Source organism: Cucumis sativus, chromosome 5 (assembly GCF_000004075.3).
Source record: "Cucumis sativus cultivar 9930 chromosome 5, Cucumber_9930_V3, whole genome shotgun sequence".
Taxonomy (NCBI): Eukaryota; Viridiplantae; Streptophyta; class Magnoliopsida; order Cucurbitales; family Cucurbitaceae; genus Cucumis; species Cucumis sativus.
This window is the reverse complement of record NC_026659.2, coordinates 429926-450734: the sequence shown is the minus strand read 5'-3', so window position 1 is coordinate 450734 and position 20809 is coordinate 429926. Positions and strand designations below refer to the sequence as shown.

General features: G+C 33.7%; 4 protein-coding genes and 1 non-coding gene across 6 annotated transcripts; 3 read left to right on the top strand and 2 right to left on the bottom strand.

Moving 5' to 3' along the window:
• Positions 1–511: 511 nt before the first annotated feature.
• LOC105435428 (probable membrane-associated kinase regulator 6) lies at positions 512–2389 on the bottom strand. The gene is made up of 3 exons (XM_011656336.2): positions 1949–2389; positions 1482–1857; positions 512–822 (listed from the first exon to the last, which is right to left on the bottom strand). The coding sequence occupies exons 1-3, from the start codon at positions 2231–2233 to the stop codon at positions 815–817; spliced, it is 669 nt and encodes a 222-aa protein (XP_011654638.1). The 5' UTR covers positions 2234–2389; the 3' UTR covers positions 512–814.
• Positions 2390–3156: 767 nt separating this feature from the next.
• On the top strand, positions 3157–3229 carry TRNAF-GAA. The gene has a single exon. It is a non-coding gene; the product is annotated as a tRNA-Phe (tRNA).
• A 1606-nt stretch (positions 3230–4835) lies between these two features.
• LOC101217840 lies at positions 4836–9195 on the bottom strand. Its single transcript, XM_011656335.2, has 4 exons — positions 8675–9195; positions 8109–8264; positions 5839–5904; positions 4836–5612 (listed from the first exon to the last, which is right to left on the bottom strand). The coding sequence occupies exons 1-4, from the start codon at positions 8834–8836 to the stop codon at positions 4944–4946; spliced, it is 1053 nt and encodes a 350-aa protein (XP_011654637.1). The 5' UTR covers positions 8837–9195; the 3' UTR covers positions 4836–4943.
• A 3239-nt stretch (positions 9196–12434) lies between these two features.
• Positions 12435–15233, top strand: LOC105435427. Its single transcript, XM_011656334.2, has 2 exons — positions 12435–12991; positions 14553–15233. Exons 1-2 carry the CDS (start codon positions 12572–12574, stop codon positions 14601–14603), a joined length of 471 nt encoding a protein of 156 aa, XP_011654636.1. The 5' UTR covers positions 12435–12571; the 3' UTR covers positions 14604–15233.
• Positions 15234–19668: 4435 nt separating this feature from the next.
• On the top strand, positions 19669–20772 carry LOC105435426. Of its 2 annotated transcripts, none has more exons than XM_011656333.2 (2): positions 19669–19861; positions 20263–20772. In XM_011656333.2, exons 1-2 carry the CDS (start codon positions 19744–19746, stop codon positions 20562–20564), a joined length of 420 nt encoding a protein of 139 aa, XP_011654635.2. In that variant the 5' UTR covers positions 19669–19743; the 3' UTR covers positions 20565–20772. The 2 variants fall into 2 exon arrangements, with proteins under 2 accessions (XP_011654635.2, XP_011654634.1); XM_011656332.2 differs by lacking the exon at positions 19669–19861 and adding an exon at positions 19871–20157.
• Positions 20773–20809: the final 37 nt, after the last annotated feature.

The following is a 20809-nucleotide window of genomic DNA, read 5'->3' as shown; positions in this document are numbered from 1 at the left end:
TCTTTTTTCACTACGTTAACAAATTCTTACTCCAAAAATTTGTAAAATGATTAGGAAACATATATACACACATCCAACTAAAGTTCAATATATTATTATCATGTAATACATATTTTTACTACAAGTGGTTTGTTAACAAAGTAAAGCTCAATGATATAATTGATATGACTTTCTTAGATTTAGTAGGAGACATTTTGAAAAAGTTTTTATATATAGTTTATAAAAAATCTAATTTTCAGTCACTTTTATGAACTAACTATTGTTAATTGTGTTGTTAATTCAGATACTATATATATATATATGAATCAAAGTAAAACTTATAGAGATAGAGAGTTTCGTTGAAATATGTTGAAGTCGGAATCAGCATGAGACCATTGTTGTTTGATTGTGTATTTATGACAGAAAACTTTGAAATAGGAAAAAGTGTGGGAGAGAAATAAAGAAAGAAGAAGAAGAAAGTGAGAGATTTAGTACTGTCTTTAAATTTAGTGGTTTGAGTTTCACAAGAACGTAAAGACAAATAAAAATTTAATATGATATATATATATATATATATATATGCCTTTTTCACCTTTCCATCAAAGGCCACAATTTTTCCACTCTCATAATCCAAAACAGATTCTTTTCTTTACTCTCACAATGACAAAACACAAACAGTACTATTGCATTTTTTCCATATATATCCCCACAAACTTACACAAACAGAAATTAACAACAGACAAACAACAACTGTACTGTCCCTATGTTCATCATCATCATCATCATCATCCTTTTTTCCCTTCCCCAGGCCCCTTCCTTGCTCTCTTCTCCCTCTTCATTTTCCTGAACAAATATCAAACAATTTTCAAGCCATGCATGTGTGTGTTGATGTGAATATAATCCTTCCACCCTTATATATATATAAGAATCATATAAAAGGAATGTTGGCTTCTTAGGTTTTTAAACGATTTTCAAGGTTGATATGTTTTTGAATGGTTAAAAGTAAGTTTCAAGTGATGTTTAACAGGAAAGAAGCGTAGTGTACCAGCTTCAAATATCAATTAATTTGATTCACTAGAACTTTTGTCGTAGTACGTCTTAATTTAGATTTATATAACAGGCACCCACCATGTATATAAATTATGATGGAACTGCTACCACTTAATTAATTAGGAAAAAATTACATTAATTATTCTAACAAACATATCATCTCCTTATGACAATATTCAATGTTAATGATTATATTCTTCGTAGCACTCTGATTTTTGTTTCACCTAAAAGAGGCCTCATACGTACCAAGAAAATCATCTTCTATGTAACAATAAAGATTTTGACTTTGGTTTTACTCTCAACAATTTCATCCGACCCAACAGTAAGAAAGCCTAAGAATATATAGTACTTATGGTAATTAAGCAGATTAATCTCAACAAATTTTAATATATTTGGAGAAATGATGAGGAAAATGAAATTAAAATGAGAGAGAGAGAGAGAGACAGACAGACCTATGGAGTTTTTGCAGTGAAGAACTGCATCATAAATTGAGGTCTCAGAATCACAAGAAGATCTTCTCCATTCATCAATACACTGATGATGAGCTTCCCTTGTGGTAGTAGTAGTAGTATTAGTATATTTTCCACCATGGAACAACAATTTCTTCCCTCCTAATTTACCATTAGTATTATTCCCATAATTTCCCACCCTTTGAATCCTTCTACAAAGTGGCCTTAAAAAGTTCAAATATTTCTGGAAAATCTGCCTTGATAATCTCCTGCACGACTTCCTCAACGACTCTGCAGATTTTCCTGGTGGCTCCGCTACGAGCTTAACTGCATCAGGTGAACCGATCATGACACCCGATACGCCCTCGAACACTTGCAACTATAATTTAGAAGGAAAAGAAAAAAAGTTTACATTAATTAGAGAAAATGCAAAAAGGGGTTAAGAGTTTCGATACGAGAGAGAGTTATACGGGGACGAGGTAGCCGTTGGAGATGAGCTGGTCGGCGTGAACGAGAGGGAGAGAGGGAGACGGGGAGAGAGGAGCTGGGAACTTGAAGTCGTTAGAACGGCGAGAGGAATTAGTGAAGTAGAATCTCTTGGAAGGTGGCATTGTAGGATCCATTTCAATGAAGGAAGCTTCATCAAGAGAGGTTCTAAAGGAATTGGCACAACTAATTTCAAAGGATGATCTCATGTTCACTAACCAACTATATGAGAAGCTTTCTATGGATAGAGGTTGAGAAGAAGCTTCCATGGCTGACAGTGATGAGCTTAGTTTTGTGAAGTTATGATATTATAATTTGAAGGAAGATCTGGAAGAAGAAGAAGAAGAAGAAGAAGGAGGAGGAGGAGAAGGCTGTTGGCCATCTGCTATGAGCCTATGAGGGAAGGATATGATGTAATTGTGAAAGTTCATGTCTTCTGTGTATATATAAAAAATATTAATTTAATTAATAGGGTTTTTTTCTTTTTCTTTTTCTATCTTCTCTTTTTATTTTCTTCCCTTATGAATGATTTTTGGGGAAGAGAATGAATAGTAGAAAATTTGAACAATATAATGAAACTGAAGGGGATTGTTTGGATATTTTGATTTAGGCTAAATATATATTTTTAGTTCAAATTTCTATTGATTTTATAACATTTTCTTTAAAAATGTTTTATATGATAGTTTTTAAATTTGGTTTTGGTAGTGTGTTATACACAAGAAAAAAAATTTCATGCATGGTTGCGCTCTATTTGAGTTTGATAAGAGCAAACTCTCATAAGTGGTTGATCGGAAGTGGTGGTGGATGATGAGAGACTAGAAGCGTTGTATTTTGATTGAGAAGAGGATTGTTAATTAGATTAAACAAATTTATGTCTCACATAGGTTAGAGAAGAGAGATTTATAAGTATATAAACGAGGACGCGTCGTGAGTGATTATCATGTTTAAAATTAATATTATCATACAATTGTGTACGTATATGGTACAATTGTTCTCATTATAAACTCTAATAAATAGAGTTAAGTAACACCTGTATGTACCTGAAGACAATGAGTCCTTGGGTTCAAATTCTTAGTTATTACAATACCTTTACAAAAAAAACAATTATACCTTTTAAGTTTTTAATAAACAAACTATATAGGCAAATGCAAATAGATATACTTATATAATTATAAAATTTAGTATTCAAATTGCGGGGATAGCTCAGTTGGGAGAGCGTCAGACTGAAGATCTGAAGGTCACGTGTTCGATCCACGTTCACCGCATTCATATTTTGCTTTTTTTTATGTTTTTTTTTATGTTTAAGCTAATTTGATAACCACTTGTTTTTTTTTTTTTGGAAAAAATCTAGTTTTAAAAATCAAATTTATTACATAAGAAAAAATCGCCGTGCTCTATCTACCTTTTCTACGGACTTTGATAAGAGCAAGTTCTCGTAAGTGGACAAGAGTGGTGGGACAAATGAGGAAAGACTCAAGGTCCTAGTTGTATCATGAAGGACCCATGAAGAATTTCCGCTGAGGAGCCAACGACACAAAGGAGGACCATCAAACATCCACATTAGGCAAATAGTGATCTAAATTCTTAACCAGTAATTCATGAAGGGGTTGATTAGAGTAAGTCGCTAAAGCATCAATACTACATTGGGTAGTAAAGAGCCTAAGCATCCATTACATATGACTAATTCTCTAATAGCGATAGGATTCATTCGTCAAAGCTCTCTATAATATCACACATTTCAACCCTTTATTTACTTGAGTGCCGAAATATCGTTGGTCTAGCTAACACCACCATGATATTCAAATTTTTATCATTTTCTCTCAAAATCCTAAACTCACTAATTAGTCCATTTTTCGACATCAACGAGATCATCTATCAACCATGTCTATATGAGCTAGCTTTTTTAGGTTGAACACCAATGTAAGCTCTTGCCTTTTTTAGTTCAATATTTGTGGAGTAATACATCAAAATTTTGCTTTTTAGAACAATGAAATGGCACATCACATTCTTAGGTACTGTTTTATTTCATTGCTGTCATCTGTTATAAACTTGATTGAACTATACTAACTGACAAACTAAATTGGAACAGTCAATATAGTTTAGACATCAAATTATGTGTTTAGAGAAAAAGTGAATAATAATCCTTAGAACAGATTGAAGAACAGAAGTTTCCAAAAAAGAAACAATACTTTAAAGGTCCAAACATTGTTGTTTCTTAAAAGTAAAATAAAGGCCTAAATCATTTGTAGTGTTCAACAACAAACATTTTGTTCTCTTCATCTTTCAGCATATACTTTGCTTTATATATTCTAAACCCTTTTTTGTGCCCTTTTGTCCTTTTTCTGTTTTTCAAGACTCTCTCAGCTTTTTAGTGAAAAATAAAAAGTAATATTTGGAACATTGTTGTGCTTACTTTACAAGTGATTTCTTTTTAATAAAATCACCTTTTTACGGTTTGGATAGAAATAATTGTTAACATTTCTTTACTAAATGATTTCTAAACATATGTCAACCTTTTATTTTCCTTGATAAAAAAATTAAATCTCCAACATCTAGGATTGAATGCCATGTGTCAATACTACGGAACTAAAGGTTATTTAAAACATTATATCATTGACTAAAATTTAAAATTTCTCAACAAAAAAATATCCCAAGTTCAACTTCAAAACAATTCTTATACCGATTTAGTAAAGACTATAATAATTTGTTCTAACTTGATCGAGTACATGTCACATTATCCTTCACTTTCTAATGTTCAAATTTCTAAATGTTTGTTTAAGTATGGAACTATTTGGGGGTGAAAATACATCTCCAAGTTAACCCAACATTTTGTGTACTAACAATGTTGAATAAGATTGTAGTGAAACCAAATTTCACAATAACTCAAGGAAATGGAAAGCTTCAACTTACTCATGCTACAACAAAACACATAATATAACTTTTAATGAAATCAAAATTTACAGTCTTAAGGACCAACATTTATTTCATGAGATCTAAGAATACAAAGGCATTCCAAAGGCTATGCAACAACATTGATGGTAGAAGGTTCCTAGTTCTTGCATACACAGTACCCATCACCATCCCCAGCAGTATTAGAGGTAACATCCTCTGCATATTGAAATGTGCCAGAGCAAAGGCTATTGAACTCACCAAAATTGAGCACCATACTGGCATATATTTCGTCAATGACGGTAGGAGGAACCCTCGGAACACAATCTCCTCCCAAATGGGAGCGCAGACCGACACGACCACTGCATAGAGTGCCATTGCCACTGGGTCCCTAGCAACGATTGATTGTTCGACGCTTGAGACAGTAATTGGAGTTGAGGGAAGAACGGGCAACAAGTTTAGATTCACCTGTGAAAGACGGTTTACAAGTGGAAACATTAGGCAGCCTAAACCAACGTCGAATTGCCATTTCCCTTCAATGCTGAATTTAAACCAGCTAGATGGAAGGGGGTGGAATCTTGAGAGGCAGCGATGCAAAATTGCCATTCCGGTAAGCCCTTCGGCCACATCTGTGAGAAGGCTGTATAAGGCTTGCCCTCTGTGTGTCATGAATTCCTTTCTGTATCCGGCTGTATGTGCTATTATTGGAATTATCCATGACCCTATAACCCAAAATGAAGCAACCCACAGAAGCATAACCTACATCACCAAAAAACTTAACTTGTTAAATTCATTTCGTTCTTCTTAATTTCATAGGACTGAAAATGTATGAACACAATACCTAAAATGTATCATGATATAGAAAAAGAAAACAGCCACATCAACATATATTAATTTTTGAAAGTTTTCTTTTCGCTGCTCATTTAGATTATACAAGAGACACAAAAAGAATAAAAAATAAACATAGAAGAAAAATAGAAATCACCTGAACAATGGTTTTCGCTGTCCATGGAACCACCCATGGCTTTGTAACAAATATTGATTCAACGGCCTAAGATTGACCAAATAAAAGTAAACCAGGCAGTCAGCTTCTTGATCACAGGGTGGAAATTACTAAATTAAATAGATAAAAAAAAATTGTTGAACGAGGCACCACAAAGATTTAGTGCAGTATAAAGTGTAAATCCCAACGAGGACACCATGGATTTACAGTCAATCAGAAACTTCACTCTTAGTATTTAGGGAGGAGAAAAGCAGCAGACTTGGTCTTTCAAGTTTCACAACAACAATAACAACTAAGAAGAAATACCTCTCCAACCTCAGTTCCAACAGAGCAGCAGAGCAACAATTAGGAACATCTACTCTCTCGTGGCTCCTATGAAACAAAAAAGGAAGGGGCAGATAAAACAAATTTGGCTGTGGGTTTTCTTAGTTCAAGGCCTTCAGGTAACAAGAAGGGATCTCTTAAAAGTAGGAGAGGGAATCAGGCAACAAGAATCAAATAAAAGTTTTGATTCGTTGTTTGATGTCGCTCAAATGGAATAATCACAAGAAAAGTGACAAGCAAATTAGTTCGTACAAATCCCTTTTCTGAAGAAGAAAAATGGATTTCAAAGATAACTGACATAAACAATAGAGAAGGAGAAAATTCCCAAGCCAGCAAACAAAGGTGGAAGTATAAAGATGTTATTTCTTTATACTAGAGTAGTAAGGTTGTAATCATTAAAAAAATGCTGATATTTACACCAGTATAAAGAAGTAAAAAGAGCCAAGTCTAAAAAGTTCATTGTCCCCTGTTTTTCTGATGAGTGGTAGCAGCATATCAAAGATAGTTTGGAAAAATTGAACTTCTCAAAATCTAGGAAAATGAACAATAGTAACATATTAATCTAATATGTAATAGGTAGCTCGATATCATTTAACAGAATAAATGATAAGCGACATGTTATTTCTTTGGTAATTATAAATCTGATAGATTGTAAAATATTGATGATAGGCTTAGAAAATTGAAAGGTAAAAAAAAAAGGACAGAGGGCGTCTTGAAATAACGAGGTGATTGCTTTGTTGTTTAATGCTTACTCAAGGGTGAAAATTACAAGAAAAGTGTAAGGCAAATGAGGTTATGCAAATGACTTTGGCCATTACTATTCTGAAAGGTTGCAACAACACATATCAATGATAGTTGGTAATTTGAAAGGTGCAAAACAAAGTATAGAAAGGAAAAGAGAGTTTGTCCACATGAGCACTAATGTGAATCGCTATTTTCTTCACGAAGACAACAGTTGACTTTTGCTAGAGGCATTTACCATATTGGTTCGGACTTGGAAAGTAGAATACCACAACTTACGCATTTGCTATCACTTGGTGTTCACTTTATTAATTCTCCTTAGAGCTATAAATGCATTTGAAGGGACTGTTTTCCTCTACATTTTTACAATGATGTGATAAGAAATATTTTTTTGTTAACTTTAGGAAGTTATTTAAAGGAGGGGCTAGGTAAGATATTACATTTTTCTAACAAAAAAATGTCCCTATAATTAATCAATTTACGAGATGAAGAAGAGCTGGTAATCCTCCCATCAAGGGTAATTTATATAGGTAAAAATTCTGCAAAAATACTAGTCAAGTGGACTTGTCAAATGTATGAGACAATTGTTCAAGCAAACCTCCAACTCCAACACCAAGATAACCTTTTTTTAACACTAAACTATAGATAACAAAATAGACAAGTTGCTGTCTTTGAACATGATGCATAGTAAAATAGAATATCTCACCAAACAAACTAAAATGGAGAAGAGGAAAAAAACACTCAAAGGAGCTATATCCAAATTTCAACACACACATTAACCTGTTTCCTCAGACATGTTATTAAGTCAAATGTGCTATGATCGCGAGTTATTGTATGTTTGATCGATAGTAATTGATATACATGATTCGAAGTTCCCAAAGGAAATTAGGAAATAAAGCAGTTAAGTATGTATATTAGCAAACTTATATAGAACAAGCACACTTGATCCCTAGTTTAGTACTTTGGATGCCACGGTAGGCTTATTTACCTAGTCGGATTTTCTTTCATCAAATTTTACATTCTCTACAACCTACTTCATTCGTGCTTACATTAACACATATATTTCATTCAGGGATTTATATAAACAGTGTATGAGCATACAGAGTTATCGTTTAGGAACGTAGAAATAGCTTTCCTTTAAAATTGAAGAATATTAAGTCATTCAAATGATGCGAACATAAATTTACCTTGTATAAACTAGACACCCATTCTTTTCTCGGGTCACTCGGTTGATTGATTTCAGGGGTTGTCACCAGGTCTTCTGCCAATTTATCTTCCACAGATTTGGACTCAAAATTTTCCGGCGAGGTCTCTTCACGACGAAAGCAGAGAATCTCCCATTTCTTCAAGATAAAAAAAATTCAACAGAGAAGAAGGCATAAGCCTCCAGTGAGAATCCAATGAAAACAAATTTTAACTGAAGAAGTCCATGAACAGTTAGCAGTTCACTGGCAAAGAATCAGATTCGAACTCAATTTCCACCCGAATTCATAATACAGAGAGAAATTCAGAAAAAAAAAAAAAAACTTCAATATAAAGAAAATTTAAAAGACAGCTAATAATCATACATCATTTCTTATCCGAAGCAACAGATAACACAAACTTTACACTAAAGCCAGTGAAAAAAACGAAAACCCCCTTTCAGAATTAATCATATCTCAACATAACGGAAACAAACAATGCCCGTTTCTCTTGTGGGTGGATATATATAAATATATATAGAGAGAGAGGGATAGATAGAGAAAGAGCATACATTTCGGCGGCGGCGGGAGAGATTGGTGGCACAATGGATGCTTGAATTGAGAGGAAAACGAGGGAGGAGAGGCTTCAAATGAACCCTAATCGAGAAGCTAGAATTGGGAGGAGCAGGGCGGAAGGAAAGCGAGTGGCAACAAGGGTTTGTTGCAGTGGACATTGGGTAAGCGCCGGATCAATCAGAATCCGGAAATTGGAAGGCAATCGATTACGCATGGGATGGAAGAGAACAATTCGATTAAAAACAAAAACAAAACAAAACAAAAAAGAAACCCTAAGATTGTTCTACTAGCTGCCCTGCTCTTGCTCCTTCAGCTCCTTCAGCTCCTTCAGCTTCTTCAGCTCCTTCTTGTGTAGGAGAAAAGGTGATAAGAAGTTGAGTGAGCAAAGAAGCTTCATCAATGCAACGTGCTTGTACGTGGTTCGATTGAAATCTTCGTCGAATCGACGACAATAAAACTCAAGGCTTTGGCCTTAAAAGACAAATCCTCAATCCCTAATTCAACCTCCCCTCATTTCCTTCCTTCATTAATGTAATTTTAATCTCCACCCAACCTTTCCAAATATAACAATTAAATCTAGAATATTAAACCAACCAATACTTTAAAAATATTATATAAATTAGACTTACTTTATACTAATCAATATTTACTATCATTCATCATTTTAACCCATCTTATATATATTATATTATCCAAAAAGTTTCATACCAATATAGAGATAATTAATTATCTTTATGTATATACATCAATGATTACTTTCTTCTCCAACTAATGTGAGACTTTGGTTGCATTCCTATCAACTTGTACCATTTCTAGAATTCATATGCCTCCCAAAGTTATTCACTGACCGCATTACTAACCACATTTCTTCATACAAAGTCTTAGCTTTTCGAAAAATCCCTAGCACTAATTTAGACGGGAGTGAATTCAAAACCCTTCATACCAAAGATATCGATTTGTCTTTGGCCCTAGCCCTAGCCCATTTTTGGGTTGGTGGTCAGAGCCATGTAGCTTTCCCCTCTCCTTAATGAGTTTGTTCTTTTCAAATAGTTCAACCATTGGAATGATGTAGAGAGATAAACATTAATAGATAAAATACAAAGGAGGTTGATAACTCAATTCGACCATATACCACCTACATCTAGAGGGTAGTGTGCTTGAGAAAGATACTTTTATTAATATAAAGTCAACCAAATTACAATGGTTGTACTTATCTATAAATAAACTATAAATACAATGACACGTGGATAGCTCAACTATGTTAATTAGCTCCCTTAAATGTAAGAGTACTCCTCTACAAAAGACGTAAGCTCTCCCAAGGATGAGTATATTAGTAAGCAACTAGACTTCGTAAGCGTACCAGATTCCTTCTCAATAGTAATATTCTCATTTCCAATGGTAAGCATGAGACATATATATTCCACTTGATAATCATTGGAGAGAGGAAAACAACCTCAAATATGGTTTGAGTAATCAACTAAAAAGAGAAGCATACAAAGTCATCGATTACGCACTCAAAAAAAGAAAATATTTGGGTATTTTCTTCTTTGTTGTCGTTTTTCTCTCTTGTGGGTCCAAAATATTTATCTCGAAAGTCCTATAAATTCTTATTCCCTTCCATTGGACTATCACATTTCTTTTCTTTTTCTTTTGCTTGGTCGTCACTTCGTATTCTTCCTTAATGATCTCCTTCATTTATCGTTTATTTCTCGTTTGATATACTATCAATAATAGATTAAGATTTGCTATCATTTATATAGACTTCAATAGATTTTAATTACTATATTTTACATTTATATGTATAGTAACAATTTTTTTAAAATGTTGTTGGCACATTGTTATATTTGCAACTATTCGTCTATATATTTTAGATAATGTTTTCCATTAATTGTGTCTTAGAGCCTTAATTCTTAGCATTATCATTTTACCTTAATAACATAGGCTTTGAATATCACAAGTCAATGCCCCCATGTATAAACTTCCCAAGAGAATAAGATACCTCATAGAAGTTATATTCTCTCTTCCGCTCAACGAAAACGATATAAAATTTCGAAAACAAATCCATAACGGATTTAACAATAACCTATTTGTTTTTTAGATAAAGATTTTATTCTTTCTTTTTGATAGAAAGAGTGAAAACTTATGGACTTTGTTGATTTGAATTTGATTGTTTTATGGATTTAAGGTTTAACATATAATAATTTTTGGATTATAATAGTTTGGTTGGATTATAAATTATTTTAATTTTAATTTGCAAAGAAAGAAAGAAAAAAAAAAAGAATATGATCAATATAAAATAATCAAAATTATGCTTTCCACAAAGATAAAAGAATTTCATAAGAGATAAAAGAAAAGTAAAAGAGTTGGAGAGTTATACAAATAAATCCAATCCATTGAATATAATTAACTTTTCCTTTCAGTCATTTTCCTACGTCGGTTATCACCTCTCATTTTCATGTCTCTATAGCTATATAATGGTTGGAGATCTCCTCTCTTTCGTGGATGAATCAAAATTCTTCATTGTGTTACAATATTTTGGATATCTGTTCATATAGTTTAAGCCCATGTCCATGGACAATAACGGAGAGCTGATGAGAGCATTTAATGGGCTGAAACCCCATTGCTGAAAAAGCAAGAGTTAAGAGCTCAAAACGTTGCTATTGCTTGTCTTATATGGGACCGCTTCTTCATCGTTGGTTTGTATCAGTATCACACTTCCTCCCTCTCCTTCCTCAATTGCACTCATCATCGTCTGTGGATGGTTTTAGGTTTCAGCCTGGCCTCTATCTACTATACTCTCTACTTTTTGTCTTTCCTTCAGGCTGTTTTCATGTTGTGTCGAGCTCAAAATCAATTGCATATTATAATTTCCAAGAAACAGATTGATATTTCCCTTTCAGATTTTGAATACTCGAACTCCAAATGATGATGATGATGATGAGGCTGGAGATAATTCAATTTCAAGCGATAATTATAATAGGTGGAGGCTGGCGGAGCTGAGTTTGCAGGTAAAGTTACTTCAGTATCACCCATTTACGGTTGTCAAGAGGAAAGCCTTATACTGCTTCTACCATATCTACTATGCTTGCTGTTGCTGCTTTCCATTTCAACTACACACCTGTAAGACCATATTGTGTAATTCAAACTGAACATTTTCATCTGGTGTGTACGTCCAGAACTTATTACAATTTGTTTCAAGTTGTGTGTTGTGGTCATAAAATCTCCATATTAGAGATGATCCCCCCCATAGTGAGAATGTGTTATGTTCATGTTATTATTAATTAAGGGTTGTTGAGTAAAAGGAAGTGCTAAAATTATATTTCAGGTTTGAAGATCAACACTTACCAAAATCATAATTTTGATCTCATTTCTACTTTTCAAAATCAACTCTATTTAATTTTGTATTTCAGAAGCAGTGATCGGAGGTTTGGCCGACGACGATAATCGCTGAACACAGTGCTTATCGGAGGTTTCTGTAGGTTAAAAGTTGTATATTGTATCATTATTATTATTAGCATTCTTAAGGAGAATTGTCAAATATATATATATATATATATAAAGATATTTACAAAAAAAAAAAAATAACAAAATTTGAGATTTTCATATTAATAAATAATAGATTTAACCTAATTGATTATTTTAGTTAATTCTAATTATACGTTAAAAGTTGAAAATTTACGATTTTGTCGAGCGCCGAAGTCTGCAAAAGTCTTTTGGAGAAACATAAAAGAGTCAAAGAAAGTGGCGCTACTCCACGTGTTTCCGTATCTCTGATTTCATGTCTCTATATAATGCTTTCTCTTTTTTTTCTGCCATCTATGCCGTGGATCAATCAACATTCTTCATTACATCTGCACATCTTTTCATAGATATCAGTTTGTTAATTGGGTTCCATGGCCATGGAGTTTGGAGAGCTGAAGAGGAAATTTGATGGGCTGAAATTTCTTGCTGAAAAGCAAGAGCAGAGAGTTCGTTACTATGAGACTAGAGCCCAAAACTTAGCTATTGCTTCCCTTATATGGGACCGCCTGTTCTTCGTCGGTATGTATCACACTTCTTCCTCCCTCTCCCTCCTCAATTGCACTCATCATTTGTGGATGGTTTTTTCTTTTATCCTTTCCTCTACTTCTCTCTACTTTTTGTTTTTCCTTGAGGCTGTTTTCATGTTGTATCGGGCCCAAAATCAATTGGATATTATTTCCAAGAAGCAGATTGAAATCTCCCTACAGATTTTGAATACTGGAAGCCCAAATGATGATGAGGCTGGAGATTCAATTTCAAGTGATAATGGGTGGTTGGAGTTGAGTTTCCAGGTTCAGTTACTTCCGTACCATCCATTTACACTTGTCCAGAGAAAAGTTTATATTGCTTCCACTATATTTACTCTGCTTGCTGTTGCTGCTTTTGAACTATACACCTGTAAGCTCTTGTTGTGCAATTCAAACTGAACATTCATCTGACCAGACCTACTGCTAAATTTACAGTTTGTTTCAAGTTTTTTGTTGTGGGTATAAAATCTCCATATATAGATCAGATTGCTGTCGTTGAAATAAAAGAATTTGAGGTAATCAAGCAAGCCCCAATGTAAGGTCACTTTATGTTTTCATTAACACGGGTCTTGGAAAAGAATGAGGTAATCGATCCCCACAGGGAAATGTTATGTTTATTTTATGCGTTGTTGATGGAAATAATATATCTACACATATATCCACTGAGCTTTCCCTTTTCCTTCTCAACATCTGATATAGGAATAAATTCAATCCATATAATCATTGCTCTTTCAATGTTACTTGAAGTACACAGCAAAGCCAATTAAACAAATAAAATTGCACTTCTGTTAATATTTTCAGTAAGATCGAAAACAAGCTCAATAATTAGTCTTATTTGTGAATATCCTCTATAACTAACTAAGAGGTCATGGCTTCTATCTATGGTGGACGTTAGATTAGTCGATAGGCAGGTAAGTTTGACCGGAGAGTCACGGATATTAAAAAAAAAAATTGTAAATATCCTCAAGTAGCCAATCTTCTCCATTACTTGGACAATATCAAAATATTAAACAGTCGTCTATTGATTGGGTTGGATTTAACTTGACATTGTGATAATTGTTATGGGCAATCTAAGTAGGTTACTGAATATCTTACTGTTGTTGACAGAGTAGAAACCTAAGTAAAATTTTGTAATGTAGTTCTTTCACACAAATTATAGATATCATACAATACATCCCAGTAATCATAGAGACGAGTAAATTAACAGACAGAGAAACAATAATAGCACTCAAGAGTTGGTAACCCAATTTGGTGATTATAATACACTCAAGAGGGCAATGTGCATGGGAAAAATAATCCACTTATATAATCAAGTTAAGCGATTACAACGTTGTACTTATCTGTAGCTAATGAAGATTAATAATGACAACCTAGAGCTTAACTCATCTAAACATCTAGCCTCCTCCTGGATATGAGACTCCCTCGTGAACTTAAACTCCTCCTAAGTATGTGGATATTAGTTGTGTAGAATTTAGATTTCCCGAAGCGTATGAGACTCTCTATCACTTGAAGATACTTTACTTATTTTATAAGTGAACTCCTGAGTAAAACTCGACAATTTTCTTGGTTATTAGCATATTTCAGGATTTAGCTCCTATTTTCTCTACTGTATTGTTTCGTTGCCTTTGCTGCGACCTTTTGTTCTTTTTTGTTGTTCATTATCTTTTTCAGCTCAACTTGTCTGCTTTGCTGACTGATTTTCTTCATGTTTTTCCACGTTATCTTAGCTATGCTGTTTTGAGTACTACAGCTATTTGAAAATGAGGCTTGGTTTAATCTTCATTATTTGATTCAATGCACTCATTCCTGGTTTTTTATGCTATAGGAATGGATGCTACACTTGTTGGATTGGATGCTGGTAAATATGCTCAGATGAGTTAATCCATAGCCATACCGATTCCTGACCTCCAAGGTGGTAGTAAAGTTAAAGAGATGACATCAGAGGCCACAGCGTTTCTACTTTGGGATTGGTGAGGCTCTTTCACTTCGAAAAAATGTCAAATTATAGCAGTGTGATATAACATTGGTACAAAATTTAGTCTTAGATTCTATTTTCTTTTTTAGCCTTTATTCTTAAATGCATTTGATTAGTGGGTGCTGTTAGAGTGTTTTGGGGATCTCTTAAATCCTATGGTTCAATTTTTTCTTCCAAGAAGCCAGAAGCATGCCCTCTCGCATGTCAAACCTTGTTTCTTGCCATTTGAAGTAGGGTCATGATACTGAAAGGATACGAGGTAAAACAAAATTACTTAGAGCGTTAAAGTTCCTATATCCTTCTTTCAATTCAAGACTTCCCATGTAAACCAGTATGTTTGTGATGAATACGGTGGAGACCAATCTCTCTTGCCTATTCATATTCAGTTAGATGAACATTTTATCACGGAGTTTGTATTATCTTTGATTTCCTTGTATCATTTCTATAAATCACATGTGAGCTTTCAGTGTTCATTTGTCATAAATTTTTGCAAGGAAAATAAATAAGTTAACACAACATCCATTTGCTGGATTTCTTCTCCTTAAAAGGCAACGTAAGGTTAAGTCATATATATCCTGGTGGAAAATTTACTTTTATTTATTTTGCCAAAACACACAAAATGATTAACTAAGTATGATCAGTGCACAAAATAGACTGTTTTCCCTTTTTCTTTTGAAGTCAAAGATCCAAGCAGATCTTCATCTCCTGTGTTAGACATTCTTTCCTAATAGTACACCGTATGAGCCAATTTGATAATTTAATACCTTCAGTATCTTCAAAAGTTTAGCTTATGTAAATTTAAGAAGTTGATCGAGTTAAATGGTAAGTTTAGGGTTTATGGGTTCAAAAAGGACACAAATTGAGACGATTATTATTCTTATTATTATATATGATATATCCTTTTTACGATTTGTAACAAATTGAGAACATGTGGCCTTTGGAGTTTCTGGGTTCACATTAGGGGCATGATTTTGATTTAATGCACCTAATCCTTTGACATAGTTTGGTTCATAACCTTTTCTCTCTTCCTTTAGTTTAGGGTTATACTAATTTCATTGTAAATTTCGTTTCTGCTTTCCCTAATTCTTGAGTTAAAAGTAGTAAAGGGTGTATATTTTGAAAATTCAAAAATAGTTATGAGTTGTGATGTGGACATCATCGACATAGTTGTGATGAGAATATATTCTCATATCTCTTACTACACCTTTTCCTTCCAACCGTCACTTTGGCATTAACTTTCTATACATAAGTTTTAAATAGTTATGATATGGACATTTTAATTGATTGTGATATGAAAATTAGAGATAGTAATTTAATTAAAAAGTGAAGAGTAAAAAGGTAAATCTTGAAATTTAAAAGAACCAAAAAAGAGATAAAACACAAATTAAATTTTTTAACATTTTCAAATTTGTAGATGAAACAAAAACTCAGTGGAAGTAATATACTCAAACCTGTGAATGAAAAGGGTTTTTTCTTTTTTTCCTGTTCATTGCCAACCATTTTCTTTCTTAACCATTTGTTTTGTTGGAGTTGTGGACTATCAAAATGGCTATTGTTGTATTGTTATCTCTACACAATTTTACCTCCTCCGTCAAAGCTCAGAGTTGGCGTCATGCCTTTAGGAAGCTTCCTCCCTCCAATCTAAATTCCTTTTTCTGCCGCTATTTCATCTTTTTCAACCATTATCCTACGAGAGGACCCCACGTTTGCCACCATTTTCCTATCAAAATTTCACTATAAAGCTCATTTCTCGTATATTCATTTCCAAGTCATTCCTTTCAGAGATATACACAATCCAATCAATCCCCTTTCTTTTTCAATCCTTCTCCTAAATTCCAATCTGGTTCCATTGCCATGGCTCAACTTGGAGATTTGAGGAAGAATTTTGTGTTACTGAAACATATTAATGACAACCAAGAAACAAGCCTTCGTTACTGTGAAACCAAACTTCAAAACATTGTTCTTGGTTACCTTTCTTGGGGACGCCTCTTCTTCTTTGGCTTTTCTTTCTCCTTCAAGTGTAAGGATTGGTGGGTCGTTTTGTCTTTAACTCTGCTCTCTACCTTCCTCTACCTTTTGCTTTTCATGGATGCTGTCGTTATGTTATCTCGAACACACGATCAACTCGGCATAATTCGGAAGGAACTTACTGAAATTTGCCAACAAATTTTGGTAGCTCAAAACCAGGACACTGTGGATCTATCTATGGAGGGTGGAGAATGTTGTGATGGATTTGAATTGAGTTTCCACGAGAGGATGTTTATGCTCGATCAGTTTAGCGTTGTTGAGAATGGGAGGAAAGGGTATATTTATTTCATTGTCTGTGCCTTGCTTGTGATTACTGCTATTGAGTTATATGCTTGCAAGCGGTTATTGTGCAACTAAAATGGATATCGGTTGGGATAGAGTTTTTGTTTTCAAGTGTTGTTGGGTGTAAAATCTGTTTGCTAGAAATTAGTGTAGAAAGAAAGTAAAAGTATTATAGAGGGCGAATTGTGATGGAATTTTTTTGTTTAAATTATAGATTTTAATTTTTAACTATTATTTATATGTAAGAAAAAGTTAGAAAACCCTCTAACCTTCATGGAAACATTACTAGAATTTTTGTTTACCAATTCAATTAATGTGATGAATAATCTAAAATTTGATCATCCAAATATAAAAATCACATCATCACAAAAGTCAACAAAATTTAAATGATAGAGACAAAAGTAAGTTTTTTTTTCTTCAAAAGTTCAAATACCTTTAAAAATTTAGGAACCAAACTAGAACAAGATATAAAGTTTATGGATTAATAAAATAAAATGTATGCATTTAGAAGGCAGTCTAGAAATAATCTCAGGGTTGCTCCATAATTTAAACATATATAAATGAAATTATACACAAAAAAAGAAAAATACATTTATTTAAAAATATAGATTAAGAAAATGAAAAATTAGAAAAGAATATAAGGAAAGGATTTGACTTTTTTTGTTTTTTTCTTTTGCTTCATAGAGAATGAAATGTGAAGAAAAAATTGAAGATTTTGTATTGCTATCCTATCCGTTTCTAACTTACCTAATGATTTAAATCAATGAATTATAAACAAGGTATTAAAAATTAAATTACTAACATTAAAATGACATATAATGATATATAATGATGATGAAATGAAAGAAACCTTTGGACGTCGATGTCTCATTGCCGCCACTTGACTAGAGATATCCATGAAATTCGTTGGATAGTAACGGGATAGGAGCGCGAGGGGAATTCGTGGATAGGGGGCAGGGACGGAGAGTGTGGACATCTCAACACCAGACCCGAGAATTCAATTTGGATTGTACAACAATTTACTCCTTCTGCTAAGTTGAGATATGTCTTTGGCTACCTGGTGCTGCTAGTGGTGCCATATTTCAGCATATGATGGTGGGGTTCTTTCGCCATCAGGTGAGCGGACGTGTAAATGTGGAATTTTATAGGGTTGACAAATACGTTCAAGCATTCACCATGACATCACATTGGAGCAACTATTATTGGTCAACAGTTATTTCCATATTTCTCCTTGCAAACACAACTTCAAATGCCAAATTCGACATAAATTATATAATTGTTTTATGTGATATATCTTACACATGTTCCCTCCACATTTTCTTGGGTTGAAGCTACGAAAATTTGTTGGCTAATTTGAGTTAGTTTGCAAGCAGATTATGCTAGTTAATGACAGCATCCATGTGAAAGGCAAAAAGAAGAGAACAAGTAGAGAAGAGGAAGGTAAAGAAGAGATGAGTGTGGAAGGCAAAAGGACCCTCCAGTGGTCCTCAATCCTTCCAAGCTGGCCAGCCATGGCAATGCAAAACCAAATTGGGAAAACACTTATTATTGGTGATCTGTTTCAATAACAAGGAAATTTAAGAGCATGAAGGAGGATATATAATTGAGGGTTTGAAAGGTTTTTCAAAAAGGAAAATACCCTCCTAAAAATCACATGCATACGTCGGTTTGACCACGAGAAATAAATAATTATAATAACTGCATGGGGGCCGGGTGTAAGATATGTCAAATAAAGTCCATTGAAAAAGGGATTGAGACAGCTGAGGGTATATCACGTAAACACAGAATTGGAGAAAGAGAGAAAGAGAGAGAGAGAGAGTAACTCGTCGTGGTTTGATGGCCCATTTTCAAGAGACGTGTTTCTCCTAATTCTGTGTTGTCCATTTACTAATGTTTATGTGAGTGGCAGAAGTTGTTATATATTGGTTTCTGCCATATATATGGATTTGGAAAACAAATATAATTATTTTTACACATCTCCCATTGGGTATTTGGAAAACAATTTGTTTCTTATGAATGAAGGGAAGTTTGGTTTGGGAAAAAGGAAATAAAAGGGAAGTTTCCCAATCAGATGAAAGGCAAAATAATAGTAATATTCAAGTTGTTCTTTTAGGAAAAAAGAATATATTAGTCTTCCCCCCAATTATGACATAAATGAATAGAAAACAATTGGAGTAAGCAAAAAAAAAAAAAAAAAAAAAAGTTTCACAAAAGAACAAAATGAGGTAAAGAGAAATGGAACTTCATAGGTTTACAGACTAAAATATAATTTTAACCTAAAAAAAACTATGCATTTGAAAGGTAATATTTGGTTCGTAAAAAGTATAGAAAGTATGTTATTATTATATTTACTATTAGTCCATCAGGTTTGGAAATGGACACTTCAAATGCATTCTAAAAATAACCTCATGGGTGCACGACAATTTATACATGTATGAATGAAAAATTAGAAAAAGATTTGAAATGTGAATATGTGGAAAAGTAAAGGTTAAGAGAAATAGGAAAGTGAAGAAAAAAATTTAAGAAGAGAAAAATGAAATCTTTGTATTGCTATCCTAATAATTTAAGTAAATCAATGAATTAAACAACGTAAACAAGTGATTGTAATTTAATGTATATAATCCGCGGGGTAGGTCGGCAAGAAGCACTTTGTAACGTTGAAGTAGTTGAGATATGTCTTTCTGTATTGTGCGCTCAGTGCCGTATCAGCAAACAGATTGTGGAGTTTTATATGGATGTGGAGTTTTATATGTTTGACAAATTGGGGCACAATGCACCAATCTTCGCAGTCCACCTGTTCGTTCAGCTACGTTCAGACGTCTTCATGGCGTCACATTTGAGCGAAACTGGTAAGGAAAAAGAAAATCATGGGAAATTTCTCCCATTTAGTTTCCTTTGTTCTGTACTTTTGACTTGGAAGTGATGGGACACATTTCAAAAGCTATATAAAGCCTTTATTCTTTATGGGGAAAGATACAATTCCCCATAAATATTCATCTATTTGTGATGGAGTTTCGGGACTTGAGAAGCTTTCAGGAGCTGAAAGTTATTTACAAGGAGCAAGAAGAAAGGGTGTGTCACCATGATAGCAAAGTCCAGAATTTGGTTATTGGGTACCTCATTTTTGGACGATTGCTCATCTTTGGTATTGCTCAAACTTTCTTGCCCTTTAAGTGCAAGGATTGGTGGGTCATTTTGGCTTTAACTCTTTCCTGTACTCTTATCTACTTTTCGCTTTTACTGGATGCAGTCACCATGTTACGTCGAGCTCAATATCAACTAGATATAATCCGGGAGGAACTAATCGAAATTTGCCAACGGATTTTGGAAACTCAAAACCAAAAGGAACTCGTGGATCTAACTCAACTCACGATGGAGGCTGGAGAATCTAATGATGGATTTGATTATAACTTTGGTTTTCATAAGAAGATGCTCATGCTTGATCATTCTAGTATTGTCCGGAGGAAAGTTCATATGTACTTCACTGTTTCTGTTTTGCTTGTTGTTATTGTTATTGAGCTATATGTTTCTAAGTACTTGGTGTGCAACTGAAATGGATATCGTTTTGGCCCCTTGTTGGTGGAGTCGTAGGTAGAATTTTGCTTTCACAAGTGCTTTGAGAGGAAATGAGAGGAAATGAGAGGATTCGAGTTTAATGGGCCAAAAAATGAATTAAGTTTTCTCTATGTAATTAACAACAAAATGGCTTTTTTCGTATCTTTTTTTATCATAAATTTGTATGGTTCCCTTGATTGGTTCATCTTCTCCTTTTCTGTGGTGATTACTTGCTCTTAGAT